This window comes from Ictidomys tridecemlineatus, chromosome 7 (assembly GCF_052094955.1).
Source record: "Ictidomys tridecemlineatus isolate mIctTri1 chromosome 7, mIctTri1.hap1, whole genome shotgun sequence".
In the NCBI taxonomy this organism is placed as follows: Eukaryota; Metazoa; Chordata; class Mammalia; order Rodentia; family Sciuridae; genus Ictidomys; species Ictidomys tridecemlineatus.
The window spans coordinates 140,500,246-140,523,630 of record NC_135483.1 but is presented as its reverse complement, the minus strand read 5'-3'; the positions used below and the strand labels follow the sequence as shown (position 1 = coordinate 140,523,630).

Below are 23,385 nucleotides of genomic sequence, written 5' to 3'. Positions count from 1 at the left end.
CATAAAAATAAATAAATAAAGATATTGTATCCATCTACAGCTAAAAATATCAAAAAAAAAAAAAAAGAAAAAGAAAAGGGAAGATTGAGGGATCACATTCTGTTTAATTTTCTTTTAAATGCTATGATGTTAATCTTTGAAAAACACCCCCTGACCCCCAAAAAAAGAACTCACAAAAAAGCACCCACAATTTATGGGTCCACAGACAGTAGCCAAGAATCTGTCATCCTAACATGGATCTGTGAAAAACAATCATGCTAAATAAACATTTTATATCTGAGACAAATAAATAGCAAAAAAAGAAAAAAGTATAATTGCAGATTTGGTTAGCTATATGATCACCACTAACCTGATGCAAAATTGTGATTTAGAGAAAATTCAGTTATATTCTCTAGGCTTTAATATATTCAGGTTACTCATGCAATTGTACTTGTCACGTATATAAAATATCAATTTCTGATTCATTCACTTAGCATTATATTATAAGCTCTGTACTACTATTACTTTTATATGACCACATTACCAAGGAATCTTAAACTTTTAAAAAAATATTTTTAGTTGTAGATGGACATATGCCTTCATTTTATTTATTTATATGTGGTGCTGAGGATCAAACCCACTACCTCACATGTGCTAGGCAAGTGCTTTACCACTGAACTACAACCCCAATCCAGAAAACCTTAACTTCTGACTACAAGAGTTTTTCTTTTACATCCAATGTTCCAGTATTTCAAAATGTGCATTAATGTACCTTGGAATGGAACCTTTTTCATTCATTGTTTTGGGCATACAGATGATACTTTGAAACTGGAAACTCATCTTTGAGATATGAAAACTAGAAACTCATCTTTGGGATATGAAAAATTCTCTCATATTTTCTTCATTGTCATTTTTAAACCTTTATTTTTCTCTGGAGCACTCCTAGAAGTCAATTATTGGACCCGCTGGGTTAAATCTCTATATTTAAATCTTTTTTTCTCCCTTTCTTCATGGATTAATTAATTTTTTTTCTTAGTGTTGTTGTTTTTGAAAATTTTTTACAATGGTTTTATTATAGTTCATTTCCTAACCTTATTTATTTTTATGTGGTGCTGAGGATCAAAGTCATATAACTTTGAGCAAATTGTTTAATCTCAGCCTCAATTTCCTCATCTTTGAGATGGAGAAAACATGAAATAAGCTTATCTCAGCTTGTTTTTTGTTTTGTTTTGTTTTTTGTTCTTTTAGTGCTAGGGATCAAACCCAGGGCTTCATGCATACTAGGCAAGGCCTCTCTACCACTGAGCTACAGCCCCAGACTTTGAGTTATTTTGAGGATAGGTTGATAGTGCTTAGAATAGTGTATTACACATAGGAAGTACTCAATAAAATTGGTGATATTGGTTATTCATCAGTATCCTGTTATTTTGGTTAATATAAATGATTTGGGGGCCATTTTTAAGATGATTTCTGACCAATAGAACTAATGACCACATCCCCATCTTGGTGACTTTACCACATTAAGCTTTTTTGGAAGACCTGACAACTGGCTTTCATAATCATGCCTATCTCACCATACCCTTCAAACTCAACTTTTAAAAATTTCTTTCACTTATTTTGTCTGTCTGTACCTGTGCTTACATGTATATTTTCTTTTTTAAATATTTTTTAAAAAATTATAGGTGGACATAATATGTTTTTATTTTTTTATGTGGTGCTGAGGATCAAACCCAGTGCCTCAAGCATGCTAGGTGAGTGCTGTTCCTCTTATCCACAATCCCAGCCCATGTGTATATTTTCTTATTATCTTTTAAAACGTTCTTTTTTGCTTTTTTTCCCATTTTGTCTTATTTTTAGATTTTTGTAGGAAACATTTATTCTTAAAAAGGAAAGTGACAGGTTGGGGAATGATTCATGAAATGGTTCATTCTAGAGTATGTATTTACTCTTTTATTAAACATTTTTATTGACTGCTGCTTTGTGCCTTACCCTGTGTTAATTGCTGGGAACATAGAGATTTTTATCTTTTTCTTTTTCTTTTCTTTTTTCCAGTTCTTATCTTGAGCATTTTCCATGCTCTAGAACCTATGTAAGTTTTCATTCTGTTGTGGTATTTTTAAACTACATGTCTTGTCCCAGTAATGGATTATAATATCAATTTAGTATTGAAAGCAGTATTAGAAAAAAAAAGAAATAGAAGAGTACACAGTAGTAAGTACTAGAGAGTATGTTCTGTGAAGTAAGATTCAATATTGCTCCATAAAATTTTTATTTTGATTGTACTGAGATTGTAAAAAAGCATATTTTTTACTATATGCATCTGGGTCTGTAAACTTTGAAAGCCAACAGTTAAAAAGATAATAAGCAAAAATGTAATTACAACACAATGTGATAAATACTATTCATGGGGTACACTGAGTGCTCAGAAAGGGTCTATCACAAATGGGGAAGGAGAGTTAAGGATTGTTTAATGGAAATAGAGCTTCCTGAGCTGTATCTCAAAGGATAAGCAAAATGGAGTAGATACAGAGTAAAATATTCCTATCAAAGAAAACAGGACAAAAGCTCAAAATTCTTGTGGCTAAAGGAAAAAAAATGCAGTAGTAGTAGTAAGATAAAAGATATAAATAGGAAGTCGCCAAATCAGGAAGCTCTACTCTTCACCATATGGAGGAGTTTGGATTTTATCCTGAAATCAGTAGAGAGCCTAGATGAAACATTTGAAAGCACTTTGGAGAATGGATTTGAGTATAGTGATCAGATGCAGAATATGGAGAACTGAAGACTGAGACAGGAATTAGGAGCCATTATGAAGACTATTTTAATCAAGAGAAGAAAATTTAAAAGCTCTGAAGGTGAGGGGAGAACAAAGAACTGGATGGCTATTTGGATGTGAGGGGCAAGGTAGAGTCTGATACTCAATTTTTAGACTCAAACAACAATTTGTAATAGCTTTTGCCTAGAAAATAAAAGGCACTAGGGCCTGGGGATATAGCTCAATTGGTAGAGTGCTCGCTTCACATGTACAATGCCCTGGGTTCAATCCTCAGCACCAAAAAAAAAAAAAAAGCACTAATGATTTATGGTAGAGTAACCAGCTAGAAATGATCAATAAACATTTAATTAAATCTATGTATCTAATATCAGGCATTGAGATAACTGTTAGGACTGAGAATATGAAGGAAGGAAGGACACAGTAATGAAACATACTCTGGAAGTAACACAGAGGAATGCTGATTTCAAGAAGAGGTGAATTATTGTTTCCATGAAAACTTCTGTATACAATCCAGCTTGATTTGACTTTTTCTCTGTCTAAATCTCTATTGAATAAATTCACCATAATCAATCATCTTAACATACACTTTGTTACTTAAAGATTATAGATGTTATGTTCCTACTTACAGATAGCAATTATAGACATATGCTATATCTTAGAGATAATTAGAACCTCATAGTCATACAGAGTTTTATATGACAAAATATTCTACTTTTTTCTACAAGGTTCTCCAATGTGTTTAAGTGAAGAGGGATTTGTCTCATCTACAAAGTTGCTTCTCTGTGATCCATTCCCCTCATTACGACTCTTGTTATACTTTGGGTCACACTCATTTAACTGTTCGCTGTGTAGAACCCTGAACCTACTGTCTTTGATGGAATGATGTTGGTACTATACTCATATGGATGTGAATGAAGGGGTTATCACTTGACTGAGGAAGGTTATATCTCACATTCTGCAACTTGATTTTCTTCCATGCCATCAACACAAAACTTGTTCACAGATAATGCTTCATTGAAGGTTGCAATGATCAGAGGACTTGTAATTGTTGACTCCCTTTGTCATTTTTCATCCTCACCCTGAACCATCCAGGCAAGCCTATCCATCCAGCAAGATAGAAGAACAGAGTAACCAGAGACAGAGCCAACAATGACTGTTTTCTTGGGATTCTTTGCAAGCAGTGTGAGAGAGAGATAATATAGCAAAACTATGTAGATCTGTTACTTTCATGACTTATTACTCACATTGGCTTGCTTATCCACAGTCAGGGAAGAAGCAGCAGGTAAGTATTATTGAGAAGCTTCCTCAAAAGTATAGGAACAGTAAACTATCTTTATACATAAATTGTACTCTCATCCTTTGAAGAATCTTTTTAGCACAAAAAATTTAAGCCATGGGGAATTTAATGGACCTCTTATGCCCCAACTCTTAATTCCTGTTTACTTCATTTCCATGTGTTTTTCCTTATTATATTATCATTAGCTTTAGGTATCCTATTGTCAAGACAACTGGTAATGGAACACACAAAATCCAACTTTGAGACCTTTAATTTTTCTTGGTCAAATTCTTTCTGTGTTCTCAACTTCCTTTCCTTTTGGTTAAAAGAATGCCAATCAGCTGAGTGCAGTGGCACACAGCTGTAATCCCAACTACTCATGTGAGGCTGAGGCAGGAGGATTGCAAGTTCTAGGTCAGTCTCAGCAACTTAGTGAGATCTTAAGTGACTTAGCAAAACCCTGTCTCAAAAACAAATGCCAAATGTCTTCTTTGATATAAGGAGAGTAACTAAGAACAGAGTAGGGACGAAGAGCATGAGAAGAAGATTAACATTAAACAGGGATGAGAGGTGGGAGGAAAAGGGAGAAAGAAGGGAAATTGCATGGAAATGGAAGGAGACCCTCAGGGTTATACAAAATTACATACAAGAGGAAGTGAGGGGAAAGGGAAAAATAATACAAGGAGGAGAAATGAATTACAGTAGAGTGGGTAGAGAGAAAAGAGGGGAGGAGAGGGGAGGGGGGATAGTAGAGGATAGGAAAGGCAGCAGAATACAACAGACACTAGTATGGCAATATGTAAATCAATGGAAGTGTAACTGATGTGATTCTGCAATCTGTATACGGGGTAAAAATGGGAGTTCATAACCCACTTGAATCAAAGTGAGAAATATGATATATCAAGAACTATGTAATGTTTTGAACAACCAACAATAAAAAAAAATTTCAAAAAAAAAATGAAAAGGGCTTGAGGATGTAGCTCAGTGGTAAAGCCAAGCAGTCCACATTTTGGCCCAATTTCCTCCTTAACTTGTCTCATTCCTCAAGACCTAACTATATCTCCTCAAGTCATGTTGTTTCATGTTTTTCCCAAACTTTCTAACTTAAACTTCAATTTAATACTGATCAATATTACATTATTCTTCTAATGTAATTCTTCAGGAGGAGCTTTTCTTTAGTTTCTTTCTGAGCCTATCTCAATTCCTAACTTTCTTGTCTTGAGGTTTGTAGACATTTTTTAAAAAAAATTCTTATAGAGTCCATTCTTTATTTTAGGTCTCCCAGTACAAACCTATAGTTTCCCTTTTGAAAATCCCATATTCAAAGGGGTTGGTTTCATCTACCATCAGTTCCCTTTCCCCCAACTGGTCAATCCAAGGACACAATGACCCACTGCAGGATATTTCCCACCAAAGTTTGAATTTTTTGAATTACACTCAATTGCACTTCAGCAGGAAAGTGCTAAATTAGGATTCAGATTGTTAAATTTTCTTCCTTCTGGAAGTTATACAAATATACTTCCGTATTCTTCCTCTAGTTTTCCTGTGGGTAACTATCAGACTGAACAAATACATTTATACAAACACTAACAACTCTCAAGGACATGTAATTATTGTCTGAATTAATGTTAAGGAAATGTAATTTTGTTTTCTTAATGCAATGTAATTTCACAGATCCTCTTGCCTATAAAAGAGAAATTATCAAGTAGTTTCAGCTTCTTTTCCTCTTCTCCAGCAATATACACAGACCTATCAAGGGTTAAGAAATAAGTCTCATTGCAATTTCTAACCAAACAACTGAATTACATCTTTGGATAGCTATCTGTGCAAACATAAAGACTCAACAATTTTCCTTGACAATTTATTATGATATTTTCAAGCATTTGGAAAAGTTGAAAAGTTTTTCAGCAAAGTCCTATATATCCCCTCCATTTAGGTATTGCATGTCTATCCATCTCTCCATCTAAAAATCTTTATTTCTTTGATATATTTCAAAATAAATATACTAGTACTCTTCTGGACTACTTCAGAGTATTACTGAACTAGAGTTCCGTTTTATTTTTCCTTTTGGAGAAAAATTAACACACATTTGTAATGAAATGTCCAAACCTTAAGTCTGTTTTGTTAGCTATTTAGATAAGTTTTTCAAAACTTGTCCAGACAACTCATCACTTCAGATAATTCTTGCCTCTTTCTTGTGAAGTCCTTTCCCTTGACAATCACAGTTCTGATTTTCTCCACCAATTTAGTTGTATTGGTTCAATAACTATATATAAATGGCATCAATAAACTGTATGCTTTTCTATATGATATGTTGCATGTGGGTTTTTTTCACTTAGAATGATAATCATCCCTCATCCATGTTGTTGTGTGTATCTATAGTTTGCTCCTTATTATTTCAGAATAGTATTCCATTCTGTGAACATACCGTAGTTTGTTTATCCATTCTCCCATTGATGGATGCCTGGGGTATTTCCAGTTTGGGGCTATTATTGAAAAAGTGGTTGTGAACATTCTCATACAGGGCTTTTATGGACATAAATTTTCTTTTTTCTTGAGTAAATATTGAAGAGTTGAATACTGGGTCATAGCATAAGTGTTTGGATTTTTAAGAAACTGTTTAGACCTTTTCATTTGCCCATTACAATATATGAGATCCCTGGTTGCTCCATATCCTTGCCAGAATCTAGTGTTTTCTGTCTTTTTAATTTTAGCTACTCTAGTGAATACGTAATACTATCTTCTGACTGGGATTTAATGTGCATTTCTCTGATGACTAATGGTGATGTGCACTTTTTCATGTGCTTATTGATATTTGTATGTTTTTTTTTTTTTTTTGTGATGAGTCTGTTCCAGACTTTTGCTCATTAGGTTGTTTATCTATCATTAAGTTTTAGGACTTCTTTATAGCCTGAATATTAGTCTTCTATCATTTATATGTTTTGCTCATATTTTGTCCCAGTTTGGGCTTTCCTATTCATTTTATTTTCCTTTATGGTGCTGGAGTATTGAACTCAGGACATCATGTAGGCAAGCACTCTACCACTGAGCTATATTCTCAGCCCTGCCTGTTCATTTTATTTTATTTAATATTTTTATTTGTAAATGGACACAATTTTACTTGTTTATTTTTATGTGGTGCTGAGGATCAAACTCAGTGCCTCACACGCGTTAGGCAAGTGCTCTACCACTGAGCCACAATCCTAGCCTCATGTTCATTTTCTTAATGCCATTTTTTTTTTTTTTTTTTTTGTGGTGCTAGGGATGGAACTGGCGCCTTGTGCATGCAAGGCAAACACACTACCAACTGAGCTATATCTCTAGCCCTTAATGCTATTTTTTGATGAGTCAAAGTTTTAAATCTAATTTGCCAATTCTTTTTTTTTACCCCCTTTTTTTTTTTAGTAGATGGACAATATGTCTTTATTTTATTTATTTATTTATTTTTATGTGGTGTTGAGGATAGAACCCAATGCCTCACACATGCAAGGCAAGCGCTTTACCACTGAGCTACAACCACAGCCCTAATTTGCCAATTTTTAATTTACTATTTATTATTTATTTTTATGTCCTAATAAAACCTTATCTACTTCCACAAAATGTTCTTTTATGTTTTTTTTTTTTTTTTACTAAAAGTGTTATTTAAAAAGTTGGGACACAAAAAAACTATGAGTTCAGCTTTAGCATATGACTATAATTCATCTCAAATTAATTTTAGTGTATGGTATGAGGTAGAAGTCAGGTTAATTTGTTTTCCCATATTGATATCTAAGCATTCTAGTACCATTTGTTGAAAAGACTCCTTGCCCTCATTGAATTGCATTGTCCCATTAAATTGCATTAGAAATCAAATGACTTTATAATTTTGGATTTATTTCTTGGCTCTCTATTCTGTTCCATTGATCTATTTATCAATCCTTACGCCAGCTAGTACCACATTGATTTTTATAGCTTTATAGTAAAAATCTTGAAGGCAGGTAGTCTAAGTCCTCCAACTTTGACTTTTCAAATTTTCATTCAATACTCTGGGACCTTTGTTTTTCACTCATATAATTCTTTCTACCCACTCCCAACCCAATCTGGTACTAGGGATTGAACCCAAGGACCCCCTACCGTTAAGCTACATCCCCAGCTTTTTAAAATTTTTTATTTTAGATGGGAACTTGCTCAGTTGTCCAAGTTGGCCTTCTCCTGCTTCAGCCTCCCAAATAGCTGGGATTACAGGCATGCATCAGTGTGTCTGGCCACATTTTTTTTTTTTTTGTACCAGGAATTGAACCCAGAGACTCTTAAACACTGAGCCACATCCCCAACCCTTTTCGTTTTTTATTTTGAGACAGGACCTCACTAAGTTGCTGAGGCTGGTTTTGAACATGTGATCCTCCTACCTCATCCTCTTGAGTCTCTGGGATTACAGTCTTGTGACACCCGCCCAACTCCCACATAATTTTTAAAGTGCACATAGTTTTTAAAGTGAAGCTTTTTTCTTTACTCTGGATCAGGTCCAAATCATCCTTCATTGACCCCTAAGTAGAAGAGAGTTAAAAAAAAAATCTGAGTAAATCCTCAAGGCTATGTTAGGAGTGGTGCTGAGAACTGAACCCAGTGTCTCACACATGCTAGGCAAGCGTTCTACCACTGAGCCAGAACTACAGCCTCCAGTTATACATTTTTTTATATTTATTTTTTAGTTGTAGTTGGATACAATAACTTTTATTTTATCTATTTTCATGTGGTGCTGAGTATTAAACCCAGAGCCTCTCACATCCTAAGTGAGTGCTGTACCACTGAGCCACAACCAACCCCAGACCCCAGTTATACATTTTTGATTGATCTGAAAATATGTGACAAGCCATAGAGCTTTTACACAATTATTTTATTTTATTTTGGTGGTAGATATTGAACCCAGGGCTTTGCGTATGCTAGGCAAGTACTCTACCATTGAACAATACTTGCAGCCCTACTCCATTATTACATCAAGTTGCCTTTACCTTTGGCATGTGACACAAGATTTCAGTGTCATTCTTTTCGCTGTTAATTACAGTTTTTTTTTTTAAATTCTTCAGCTAAAACAGAAGGGATGATTTATTGTATACACGTTACACTAGCCACAAATGAGAAATGAATTAGTCCAGAATGCAAAAGATCCTGGGCAAAGAACCAACAGGAGATGTTAAGAGCAAGGTGGGTCTTCTCTCTGTGGTGGTCTTAGTGATGGGTAGCAATGTAAGTTTTAAATCCACTGAGACAAAATCTGGATAGTAACAGGCAGTCCATCAACTTATACCAATGTTTCTGGCCTCTGGCATTCCTATTTCTACTCCTTTGGACTCCATGGTACACAGCTGTTTATTTGGACCTCTACCTCATCTTTCTTCTTTTGAGCTTCAGCCTATACATTGGCTTCTTTCTCCACTTGGCTCTTATTGTTGCAGAAGCTTCCAAGAAGATGATGCTAAGGCCTAGAGAGACTACAATTTTTTAAAACATTTTTTTTTTGTATTTGTAGATGAACAGAATGCCTTTATTTTATTTGTTTATTTTTTAATGCAGTGCTAAGGATGAAACCCAGTACCTCACATGTGCTAGGCAATTGTTTTGCCACTAAGTTACAGCCCCAGCCCCTCATTAAAATTTTTATAAAATTTTGCCACAGAAAAATATTCCCCATACTTTGAGTACTGTGTATTTATATTTTTTATATTTCCTGTAGCTGCAACAGCAAATTTCATACAAACACAAGGCACTCAATAAATGTTTATTAGCTAAAATTTGGTTCATTCCAAATTATAAAATTAAAGTGTTTGAAGAAGCATTAAAGCTTATCTAGTTCAATCCTCCCATCTGATAATATGAGCTTATACATGATTAGTATAATGATAGGCCACTCATATTCTTAAATATTTAGAGCAGCTCATTCCATGAATTTCTTCCAAAATTCAGTGAAAAGAAAACTGGCTGTTTTGCCTCCCTGAGGGAATAAAGAAAGCTGTGGTCCTAAAATAAGATAACTGTCATAAGTCCTGTATACATAATTTACAGGACTTAGACTCGTACTGTAAGGAAGATCAGTATACTAAAACATATAATATCAGGAGTACAACTATTTTATCTATTTTTAATACTCTTTTTCCTTTCCACCAAAATGAGAATTTATTTTAATTAGGGCAAATGTTTATACATTTGTATAATTATTTGTATAATATAGAAAGGTTTACCATTTGTCTAGTGTTTACTAACTATAAGTGGTTTAGGCTTAAATAACAATTTCTGGCTTATTGATTTCTAAGTCAGACTGCCAAGTAAGATTTAATTAATGTTCAAAGTTGGACACTTAATCTTTCACATTTTCCCCTAGCCCACTCTTGCCATTTCTCCATATAGACACTTAACATGGAAGAAGTTAAAAAGCAACTTACACAATTTATAAGTTTTACAATGTTTCAGCAAATTTAAAGAACTATTTGTAATTTTAGGACTAGGACATAATCAAACTATACTTAAAAATTTCAGATGTTCAATTAGCCTTTTATGTGTGTTCAAAGGTTAGATCATGCTATTTAGTTCAACTATTTTTAAGCAAACATCTTGATAAAGGACATAAAATCCAGTTTATGCCTTATCATAGTGATGTTTTATATATATATATATATATAAATATATATATATATATATATATATATATATATATATATATATATATATATCTTTAACCTAGGAAAAGAGCTAAACTTAGTTTAGTCAGTGATATTCTATTGCTCTACTAAATGTTTGTATCCCACCTCGATTTACTTTTTGAAAGATGGCATTTATCGTAGCTGTGTGGAACATGGAAATAGGAACAAAAGTGCATTTATGTCAGTAAAATAACAAAAGGAGGCTAGATAATAAACAAATAATGTGTTATTAAAATGGAAAGAGGGCCATGTCTTTTGGCAGACTAGGATCATTGGAAATTGTCTTGTTTTAATAATCACATTTTAGTTTATTAATGAACTACACATTAGTATAATTCTAAGTTTTTCCCAGGAAGTGCCTGCCTAGTTTCAAATTATCATAATGTAAGTTGCCTGAGAGTTAGAGAAATGCTTTGGTGGGTTTGTCTTGCAAGCCCACATTTCAGTTTTGCATCTGGGGGTAACATGTTATTTTCATAGTAACAATGTTACTGGCAGATTTAAATTCCCAGCTCACTCAAGCTACATATTGAATCTTTTATGAAATAAGCTCTACAAAGTGACTCTTTATTAATGACATCTGCTTTTTAAGGTCAACAATGAGAATCAATACAGTTACCACTAGTCTCTAAACCTTTCACTTCCAGTTTTGCTTTCTGAAATGTCCATCTCTTAAAGCAGTCTTAATTATCCTGTTTTCAACTGAAAGTTGCTCTATAGTTTTGAAATTATTTCTGGTTTACAAACATAATTTGTGACTTAGAGGAGAAATTCTAAATTACTAAAATGATGTGTAATTAAGAAATTATAGGAAGTTTTAAATTATTCTACCACTTTCCCCCATATATTGTGAATCTTTTTTGGCAGCTTTATCTTTTGATATTTCATTAGATAACAAGTTTTCCCCAACCATGATCATTTACAACTGAGGTAAAAAGTAACTTTTAATTTGCTAAAACTTTTGCTAATACAATTAGCCAATTATTACAACAGAATGACAATTTGAAAGTTTTTTCAGGGTAGGAACTCTTTAATTTTTTAAAATTGTGAATATTTAAAGTATACAACATGATATTATAATATGAATGCATAGTAAAATGGTTTCTATAGTGGAACAAAATAACATACCCATCATTTCACATAGCTACCCATTCCATCCCCATCCTGTGGCAAGAGCAGCTATAATCTACTCATTTAGGTAATTATAGTCCTCATGTTGTACATTAGATCTTTCAACTTGTTAATCCTACATAAGTGCTACTTTATATCCTTTAATCTGTCTCTCCCCATTTCTTCCCTGTACCCCAAACCCGGTAGCCACTGTTTTATTCTCTATTTCTTTACTTATTGACCCTTTTTTCCTCTCCTCATCCTCCTCTTCTTCCTCCTTATTCTTCTTGACTCCACACATAAGTGAGATCATGCAATATTTTTCTTCCTGTGATTGGCTTATTTCACTTAGCATAATGTCCTCCAGGTCCATCCATGTTATGGCAAATGGCAGGACTGGTGCTGGGGATATAGCCCATGTTCTCACACATGCTAAGCAAATGTTTTACCACTAAGCAGCACTCCTAGCTCTCTCCCCCTTTTTAAAGCCTGGATGATACTCATGTGTATATTTTACATATCTCACAGTTTCTTTCTTTCTTTGTTTGTTGATGAATACCTAGGTTATTTCCACATTTTGGTTATTGTGTATAATGTTTGCATTTGTGCCAGTAACATACTGGGTTTTTTGGAACTGGGGGTTGAACTTAGGAGCACTTAACCTCTGAGCCACATCCCCTGCCCAATTTTGTATTTTATTTAGAGACAGGATCTCACTGAGTTGCTTAGTGCCTCTCCATTGCTGAGGTTGGCTTTGAACTAGTGATCCTCCATCCTCCTGTCTCAGCCTCCTGAGCCGCTGGGATTACAGGATTACACTGCTGTGTTTTTTTTTTTTTTCCCAAATATATTTTTAGCTGTAGATGGACATAATACCTTTATTTTATTTATTTATTTTTATGGTGCTAAGGATCAAACCCAGTGCCTCACATGTGCTAGATGAGTAGTCCACTACTGATCCACAACCCCAGCCCAACATACTGCTTTGATTAAAATAGTTTTGTAATATAATTTTAAACCAGGAAGTGTGATACTCCTAACTTTTTTTTTAATTGAAAAATGTCATTGGGATTTCTTTGTCAAGAGTGAAAGGATATGGGCTGGGGATGTGGCTCAAGCGGTAGCGCGCTCGCCTGGCATGCGTGCGGTTAGATCCTCAGCACCACATACAAACAAAGATGTTGTGTCTGCCGAAAACTAAAAAATAAATATTAAAAATTCTCTCTCTCTCAAAAAAAAAAAAAAGAGTGAAAGGACAAGGATTATTCAATTGAGAAGAAAAGAGAGAACTTTCACAGGGAGACTTGGATCCAATAACAAAGTTGCTGCTTAAATGTCTAGATTATTGCTGTCAGGCTAACAGTATTTGATCAAAATCTATGCTAAACAGGTCCTGGAAAAGTACCCACACTATTGATCAAAATACAGTTGGGATTTTGATTGCATTGAAGCTATGTATCACTTTAGGTAGTATGGAGATTTTAACAATTCTTCTGATCCATAAGCATCGAAAATCTTATCTGTGTCCTTTTCAATTTATTTAAGAAGTCTATCTTGTATGTTTCTCTATTCCTTTTGATACTGAGTACATTTCCTATGGTACAATCTTAATATATTTGGGTATTTATGTTAGGGACTATAATATAATGCTAGATTTTACTGGTAATCATACTTGGATAGATAAAAAATCAGCAAAATTCACTTTTGGGGGTAGGTGAGTTCTTTTTCTCCATATGGCAGAATTAATTTTTCATTATTTATTTATTTATTTTAAATTTTGAGACAGGGAAGTTGCTGACGCTGGCTTTGAACTTGTAATCCTCCTGTCTCAGACTCCTGAGTCTCTGGAATTACAGGTGTAGGCCACTGCAAGATCAGCTGTTTTTTAATCACAAAAACTTTCATTGTGACATGGTACCTATACTTATGGGTTATTGTGGGGGGCTTTATATATGTAAGATTATCTTCTTCTCTGGAAGTGTCCAGTCCAATTCCAAATTTTCACTCCAACAATGTAGATTTGGTCATAACATGTTCCTATAGAAAATATTCCCTTCATTTTATATAAAGGCCTTCACTTCCTTCAGGTACTTTGGGATTTGGAGCTTCTAAACAGACAACCTTCCTTTATCAAGTAACATAAAATAAACTTCTTGAGATTCTTCCTTGTAGAAATTTCATAAAATAAATAATAGAGGGCTGGGGATGTAGCATAGTGATAGAGCACTTGCCTAGCAAATATGAAGCTCTGGATTCAGTTCTCAATAATTCAAAGAGCAAAGGGATACAAAATGCTAGTAGGACAAAATGTTACATTGTTCAAAACACATGGAACAGACTGTAGAAAGAGATGAAATAGTGGTAAACAATTAAAGCAACTGTATCAGAAAAGCTCATACTGGGAGTACTAGTAATGTAACAGTACTTATTAACAATTTCCACTTGCCACTCCCCCTTCATTTAACTTAGATAGTAATGCAAGCATGATTAGTGTGATTGGAGAAATGGGAAGCCTCATGTGAAGTTCAACAATGGAAATGTAAAAGTGTGTAGAGAGTTCAGTGAGAAAGTGAAATTAAATCTTATAGTTGTTGGACTTTTATTTTTTTCTTTTAATAAAGACCATAGATTATTAAACCAAAAATATCCACAAGTAGTTAAGTTTATGAGGAAGCATCCAACCATCTACCTGTAAGTGCTTAGAAGGTAAGGATATATTTCTTTTTTGTCTTTGTATTCTTAAAAAGCAGGACTGTATTTGGCATATTATGAATGCCCAGTAATTGTTTGAGTCATTCAACATGTGGCCTAATATGGTCATATAATGACACAAGGCAGTTTTAGAGACATAATTCTGGTTCAAGGTAGCCCTATTACTTCTTAGATAGGGCTGAGAATCCAACAGAGAATTATTTTTTGTTTATGCAGAGGCAAGGGCCAGGATTGTGGCAGCCCTGTGAAAGATAAATGGAGTTTTTTTCATATATATTGGTACCCAACCTCATTACACAGGGATTTGGCTGTTTAAGAAGGTGGAGTCTATTCATAAACCTTTATTATAGTACAGAAGAACAATATTCTCAAGTTATGTTTACTTAGGTTTTCCCCAGTGAGTGGTTCTTAATCTTTTTTGTCAATATTTGCCATTAGTTGTTGTTAATTCGTTACAATTATTATTTTCTTAATATTTATTTTTTAGTTGAGGTTGGATACAATACCTTTATTTATTTTTATGTGGTGCTGAGGATCAAACCCAGGGCCTCGCACTTGCTAGGTGAGCGCTCTACCTCTGAGCCACAACCCCAGCACTAATTCGTTATTATTAATGGATGTGTTCGTTGACGCTTCGGAAACCGTGCTCAATACGGGCCCCAAGGGTTCCTTTAAGCCTCAGGGAAAAGGACTTAGGCTGAAGCCTGTACCCAAAGCCACACCCACTAAGAGTCCTTAAGAAACTTGGTGTGGCCTGGCGGAGACTCAGCTGGGGCGGCCACGCGGTGCACTGGAATCCCGTGGCTCGAATTCCACCTTTCTCCGTGGGAGGCGCGTCCCTCCCTTCAGTGGGTCAACTCCGCTGGCCCACAGGCCCCGGGCCAGCTCCCTTTCCAGCGGAAGCTCCCGGCCTTCAGTCTAAACGCCGCGTACCGAGCTCATTTGCATAAGGACGCGCGCGACGCCGGCAAGAGGGAGGGCGGGCGCGGCCGGGGAAGCGGCGCGCGCGCGCACCCTGACAGCTCGGCCCTGCTCGCTCACTGGCTCGTTCCCGGCTTCCGAGCACAGCATGGCGGTCAAGGTGACTCCAACTCTCTGCTGCTGCCTTTATTGCATAAGATACATTCCAAGGGCCCTGCCTGCAGCCCCCCAGCTCTCTCAATTTCCTTCTTTGCGTAGTTATTAGATAGCGCGTCCTAGGGCTCCAGCTTGCGGGTGGGAGAGCTGATGGGCAAGGATCCGGAGGAAGAGGATGCCCGGCTGGGGGAGGGGAAGGAGGAGGGATTGTGAGTTGGAGGGGTTGTGAGGACCACTGGTCAACGAAGGAAGAGTAGTGTGTCCTGCCCTAGGTACATGGGATTGCGAGCTCGGAGTTGAAGAGCATCGAAAGGGAGTGGGAGGAAGTGGCAAGTAAAGCCGGGGATACCTAGGGCATCCGTGTATTGCGGTGGGGGATGGGGTGAGTACTGAGTAATTTGGGGCCTCAATACTGCGGAGAGCAATGGTTGACATTTGCGTTGGAGGTTGCAGGATGTTGAAAGCATTTGTACTGGTGGCAGCTCTCGTGTTTTAGGTTAGATGGGGAACTAGAGGGGCGCTGAGATCTTTGTTATTATTTCTTTCCAATGGGAAGAAAGGCTGCTAATCCATGCCATTAATTTAGGTGTTTTGACTATCCTGTTGCTCCACTCTTGCAGGCCTCTTGATTTCAAGGTTGGTGGTTGCTACTGTGTTGTAGAGTAAAATAAAGAGTGATATTCATTTTCTTCCCTTTTCAGTTCAGAGGAAGCACTATGTGTAATTTGCTATATCCCAGGCTATTCACACCCACCTTTCCACCCTGTAGTGACAGATCTCAAATTTGACAGTTGTTATCAGCAGTTAGGGCTTTTGGGTTGTTTTAGACTAAATGCCCTTATAAAAGATAAGAGCATTGATTGTTAGCAGTTGTGAACTCTAATCTGGAGATTGTGTGACCTTTAGTGAAGCATTAACTAGCTTTTTTTCTTTTTTTTTTTTTTTCCTTACAGGTGCAGACAACTAAGCGAGGTGATCCTCATGAGTTAAGAAACATATTCCTACAGGTAAATTATGTAATTCATGTTTCATTGAAAAAACAAAAAGTGTAATCAGTAGTTCATTTGAAGCCTTAACACTGAGGAATAGTATATTTTCATGTATTCTTACATTGCTAGACAATATAATTTATTTTTCTCTTGTTGATGTTTGACTGAGGGTTTTCCTTTATATTAAGGGTTGTTAAGATATTTTCCTCAGGCCTTAAACCAGGCATCTGTAATCCTAGTTACTTGGGAGGCTGAGACAGTAGAATTACCTGGATGACATAGGGAGACCTTGTCTTTAAAAAAGAAAAAAAAAATTCCTTAAATTAATGTGTGTGTTTTTTTTTTAATATGACTTAAGCAGTGTAAAAGTAGACTAAAAAGAACTTCCAGCTTCTCCTAAGTACTGAGGCTAATAAAAAAATTCAAAATGTATAGACATTCTTATATAATTGATAGGTATAGTGACTAATTCTTCTTTGAAAGCTGCATGTTTTATAAAGTTTTTCTACTTAAAAACAATCCTCCATGTAGATTACAGATATAAGGCTACTGTAGGTATTCTTAATTTGTGTGTTTTCCCCCTCTACTTATTTATATTATATCATAGGCCTTTGGGGGTTTTATTCCAAAATGTTGTCTTGCCAGGTGCAGTGGTACATGCCTGTAATCCCAGTGACTGGGAGGCTGAGGTAGGAGGATTACAAATTCAAAGCCAGCTCAGCAACTTAGTGAGACCCTTTCTCAAAAAATAAAAAAGGGCTGGGGAGGAGCTGGAGCTGGGGCTCAGCTGTAGCACTCTTGCCTGGCATGTGTGAGGCACTGGGTTTGATTTTCAGCACTGCATATAAATAAATAAAAATAATAAAGGTCTATCAACAACTAAAAAAAAAAATAAAAAAGTTCTGGGGATGTGGTTCAGTGGAAAATCACCTCTGGATTCAATCTCTGGTACCCAAAAACAAAACAAAAAGTTGCTGCCTAAAATTCTTGCAAGGATCTACCTTAACTTCTGCTAAGCTTTTAGGATCAGAGAATGCCTGTAAAATTAAAAGGAAAAAAAAAAAAAAGGGTAGGCTTAGTTTTTTGTTTTGCTTTCTTAATTTCAAAAATTTCCTATGTAGGAAATTAAGCTTAAGAAGTAAATGTAAAGGGAAAGAAGCTAGTGTTGTTGTTGTTGTTGTTGTTGTTGTTTTTTAATATTGTATTTTTTTCTGAAATCTTCTTTTGAGAATTTCTATTCTGGATCTGGGTTCTTGTGTAGACACTTTAACCTTGGAAAGATTCCTGCTGGGTATTATTTTCCTCTGTAAAATGAAAGGTGACCTCCAAGGTTCCTTCCAATTCCAAAAGTATGTGATTCTATATTAGGAACAGATTCTAACATACTCTGATGTGCCTGGAATAGATGACATTTTTATCTGAGACATGTGGTTTACTTAAACTATTGTTGGGAAAGAGGCTGCATAGATGACCATCCATATGTATAGTTCATGAAGAAGAATTAGTAAAGGCTGGGGATGTAGCTCAGTGATAGAATATAATATACTTGCCTAGCATGTGCCCTGGGTTTGATCACCACACTGAAAAACAATTAGGAAAAATGAGAATATTACATTTTATAAAATATACTAAGGGAAGTATCTTTTCTAGAACAAAAATAATTGTGATAGAATTGCTCCATTTGTGGCCTGAAATTTTTATTTTTCACAAGTATTCTTGAGACTACCCAAAATTATATCAGTATTAACATAGCATATAATTATACTCAATGTTTTATGAGGAATTCCTATGATACGGTTAATTTTATTTTCTAGATTAGAATAGCGTGGAGGAAATCAATTAGAATGTTGCACGATGTACTGAAAAGTGCATTGGTCCAGGTAATTCCCAGGTCCACATCTACCTGGCTGTTGTTGTATGCTTAGAATAATTATCTAAGCTTTTTGAGTTTTATCTTCTCATGTGAGATTCAGTGGGCCATAACGGAATTGGAATTGAGGTTCTTTCAGCTTTAAAAATTGTATAGGGGGAAAAAATCTGTGATTTTATATTGATTGTTTTTGTTTTTGAAGAGTGGTGTTGGTGGTGGTTGTGATGATGGGAGGGCTTGAAGCTACAAAGAGAGAGGCCAGGACTCAGCCTACCTCTTTGACAACTTTTAAATCTTACTTTTTCATTTAATGTTTTGCATATACTGTCACTATCTCCTTACATATTATTTTGCAATACTGGGGATCAAATCTAGGGCCTCAGGCATGCTACACAAGTGAGCCTTACCAGTCCCTTACAAATTATTTTGATGTTGACTCTAATTTTATTTTCATACTGATAATTTGTAGAATTTATAATTGCATATGTAGCCCTAAGCATAAAGCATTGTCTCAAGCATTATTAATAAATAAGAACATGAAGACATTTATCTTCAGGAAAGCTAAAACTGCTAGGAAGATAAAATATAGCTAGTTGGATCAACAGGAGGACAGTATTATTATATTAGGCAACTTTCAAGTATTTTTCAAAAAAATTATTTATTACACATGCATATATATTCTATTAATATTTTAGATTTAATAGAAGACAAAAATACATGCTAACTATGTATTTCTTTAGCACTTAAAATATTTACCCAGCAGATTGAGGACTATTTTCTGTGTGCTGGGCACTTGTATTCTATTATTCATTAATAAATACTAAATAGATTAATTGAAGCAGAGAATTGAGCTAGGTCATGAATGATGATGGGCATGTGGTTGGACTAGCCTCTCTCTGAGGCCTATTTCATCTCTGTTTAGGGTTGAAGCTATTGAGAATAGTGAAGGCAAATGCAAAGCCTGTGGTAGAGCAATCAGACTGGCTTGCCTAGAACAGAGTAGCCATACAATGATGACAGTGGTTAAGAGATACTGATCATTTAGAGTGTGCTGTACATTGACCCAGTACTCTAAGGATGGTATGTTAATTTTCATAACTTCTGAGGTTTAGTATTCTTGTTATGTAGATGAAGTTAAATGACTTTGTTAATGTCCCTTAGTTTATAAGTGGTAGAGACCAGAGTTCAAATCAAACTACAGAACCTATAATCTTAACCCTTATACTATACTTGTATGTAAGATTTTGAAATGTGATGATTTTTGAAAGATAGGCATGTCAGGGACTAATGGCAACTTTGTTAAGAAGTTAAAAAAAACAAACCTGGTTACTTAGGTGATGAAATAAAAAAGTGCCTTTATGCTATAACTACCTAGAACAGTTGGCAAGGAGTTTGGATTTGAAACAGTAGGGAGGCACCGTGGGTTTCTGAGTGGGCAAATTTAAGTGGTGAATTCTGGCAGCTCTTTGTGTATGTTGGATAAAGTGTAGAGAGATTGGAAGTAAGTGAGGCGATCAGCTAAGAGGCTATTGAAATAATACATGTGGGAGATAATGACCTAGAGTGGCTGATGACTGGGTAATGGAAAGGAAGGACTATACCAGGGACTTTGTAAGGGAAGAATCTATTGATTTGGTATTATATATGGAAGTAAAGAAGAAATAGTGTACCTGGCATTTTATAAGATAGGTGTTAGTTTATTAGGCATTTATTTGGGGATTTTTTTTTGTGGGATAGGGTTAAATTTGATTACTAAATAAATGTGACCCATTAAGTTAAAGTCAGGTTTGAACAAATACAAATTTATACAGGTGATAGATGAATCCTTGTAGTTATGAGAGTTAAATGTGAAATAAGCAGGACAGGATCAAAAGCTGATTTATACACAATGTTCATAATTGAAGTAGGAAGGAGGTGGAGGAGAACTAGGGATAATAGTCCCATGAAAGTTTAAGGTTGGAGTTTCACAAAAAATGTTAAATCAAAGGTTAACATGTAAATCGTTATCAGTATGGTTTGGTTTTGGTAAGATTTGGGGATTATTTGAGTTTAGGGCCATTTCAACTAAAGGCTACAGAATACACCTACAAAAATGCGAAGTTATACGCCATGTATGTATGATATGTCATAATACATTATACTGTCATGTATAATTTAAAAAAAAGAAAAAAGACTTCAGAGAAGATTTAATTTTAAATTTTAGAATACAGTTGAAAGCTTTGTAAAATTTAGATCTGTGATAATAACCGTCTAACTTTACACTAGTATGGCTCAAAACTCCTTTGTTGTGTAAAACAATTAAATGTTCCTTTTTGAAAGTACAGATTTATTCATGTTTAGTGGAATTATATATAGGTCTGTGAGGAGGGCTTTGTAAGAGTAAAACATTTTTATAGAGAAATGAGAAAAAGGTTTATTTTTTTTTCTGTGTTCTTTATTGCTTCTCAAAATTTGATGAGCCATGTTTTCTTTCTTTTTTTTGTGGTGCTGGGGATCAAACCCAGCATCTTGAGCATGCTAGGCAAGCACACTGCCACTGAACTACACCCACAGCCCACAGGCCTTTTTCAAATTTTATTTAGAGACAGAAACTTGCTAAGTTGTCCAGACTGGCCTTGAACTTGCAATCCTCCCATCTTAGACACTGTAGTAACTGGGATTATGGACATGGGCCACTGTGCCCAGCCAATAAACTGTATTTTCTGTTAGTTAAAAAAAAAAAAAAAATTTACTAGGATTCTGCTTTTTCCCAGTGTACCCCCAACCCCCAAGTTCATGCAACTGGAGCACAAAAAATGAATTCTTATGTGTTCTACTGTGCTATAATTTTACAACCAGTTGTCAAACTAACATTTTACTATTACCACCCTTAAAACTGTCATTTTTTGATTTATCTCTTTCTTCTTTTACCTTTCTCACCCACACACTATCATTGACCTAGTTTTGCTACATCAGAAGTATACAGTAGCAAAAGGATACAATAAAAGCAGTGAAGATGCAGGGGAGGTAGGGACAACAGAAATGTGACAGGCTGTTTGTTATAAGCCTGACAAATTTCAGAATGAACGGTTGATCTTGTCTGTGCTTTCTGGCAAAGTAGGTTTTTAAAAACTCTTCAGTGAATGATTTTTTAAGATTTCTTAAACTTTTTTTTTAAATAGATAGACTTTCTGTTGTTCATTTATTAGTGTTATATGGTAAAAGCAACACTTTAAGATGGTACAACTATATATATCAGACCAAAAATTTACTGAAAGATAGAATTCAAATATTTTGATTCTGTTCTTTTATTCACTAGCACCAATGTAACAGTGAAGATCATATCCCATATAAAGTTATGAAAATGCATTTTTTTTCTTTCTTGTTTATTTAAAGATTATGTAGGAAGGAGATGATGCTAATATAAAGCAAAGAACGTTTTCTCTTTAGGGTTTTTATGATGACATAATTATTAGTGGAAATAAATGAACTCTTATATTGTCAATATTTGTTTACATACTATACATTTACTTATGTTTGGCAGTAGGATGAAGTTTAGAAGGAAATTAAACAGGGCTTTTTAACCAGGGGATTCTTTCTCTTTATTGACATATACATGAGGTCTACCTTCTCAAAAGTTTGGGATGTATGCCATAATGTTAGAGTTACAAAAAGATTATCAAGTATAAAAGGATGATAATATCTACAGAGACCAAATGTGGAGAAAAAGGGACTCTTATACAGTATTTGTGGAAACAAAAGACTCTTTTTAAAGCAATCTGGCAATAGTTTAAAATAAAAAGTAAATATGCTGGCTATGTATCTTAGAGGTAGAGTGCTTGCCTAGCATGTGGGAAGCTCTGGGTGCAATCTGCAGGATAGCAAAGAAACAAAGAAAAAAATAATAATTTGAACAAAGAAATCTTCTTCTTAGAATTTTTAAACATTTTATTCTAATTTGTTATATATGACAACAGAATGCATTACAATTCATATTACACATATAGAGCACAATTTTTCATATCTCTGGTTATATACAAAGTATATTCACACCAGTCTTTTTTTTTTTTTTTTAAAGAGAGGGAGAGAGAGAGAGAGAGAGAGATTTTTAATATTTATTTTTTAGTTTTTGGCGGACACAACATCTTTGTTTGTATGTGGTGCTGAGGATCAAACCCGTGTTGCATGCATGCCAGGCGAGCGTGCTACCGCTTGAGCCACATCCCCAGCCCCACACTATTCTTGTCTTCATACATGTTTCCTAGAATATTTATCCCAGAGAAATAAAAATGCATATAAGAGTATATGCATTGTAAATTGCAACAATCATTTTTTTCTCAAAAAAGAAACAAATGCTATTAGGGGAGGATGGTAGAAAAATTGTGGAATAAGTATACTATGGAGATGCAGATACTACCAAGAATGAAACCTATTGCTGCTGATTTAGAGGAATTTCTAATGTACTAGTAAGTAAGAAAATATGAAAAGAAGCATGTGTAGAATGATTTTGTTTTGTGTTTTGTTTTGTGAAGCAAAGTAATTTCATATATATATATATATATTTTTTTTTTTTAATATCTTTTATTTATTTTTATGTGATGCTGAGGATTGAACCCAGTGCCTCACATGTGCAAGGCGGGCGTCTCTACCACTGAGCTATAGCCCCAGCCCTTCATATGCTTTTAGTATGTATATTTACATATATATGTTTGTGTTTGATTTAATGAGCATTGAGAATGGTATGGAAGGAGATATAGTAGGTCATTAACTTGTTTGAGAGAAAAAGAGGAAAATGAAAATAGTCTGAATGTTTGTATATTAAGGTTTGAGCCAATTAAAAAGTAAGAACTTGTTAATTCAAAACTTGAAGCTCAAACAGGGCTTCTCAGCATAAACTGGTTTTATTAGCCATTCCTGATAAGGATTTTTGTCAATTCTTT

The 23,385-nt window shown here is 35.0% G+C and overlaps 1 protein-coding gene across 2 annotated transcripts in view; it reads left to right on the top strand.

Moving 5' to 3' along the window:
* Slc25a12 (solute carrier family 25 member 12) overlaps window positions 1-23,385 on the top strand; it is a 169,673-nt gene that overhangs the window by 69,947 nt on the left and 76,341 nt on the right. Inside the window, exons 1-2 of one of the 2 annotated variants that reach the window (XM_005324590.4) lie at window positions 15,467-15,611; window positions 16,561-16,614. In XM_005324590.4, the coding sequence (XP_005324647.1) occupies window positions 15,600-15,611; window positions 16,561-16,614 (66 nt within the window). In that variant the 5' untranslated portion in view covers window positions 15,467-15,599. Of the gene's footprint in view, window positions 1-15,466; window positions 15,612-16,560; window positions 16,615-23,385 lie in introns of those variants that run through there. The other variant, XM_040294471.2, reaches the window with a different exon arrangement.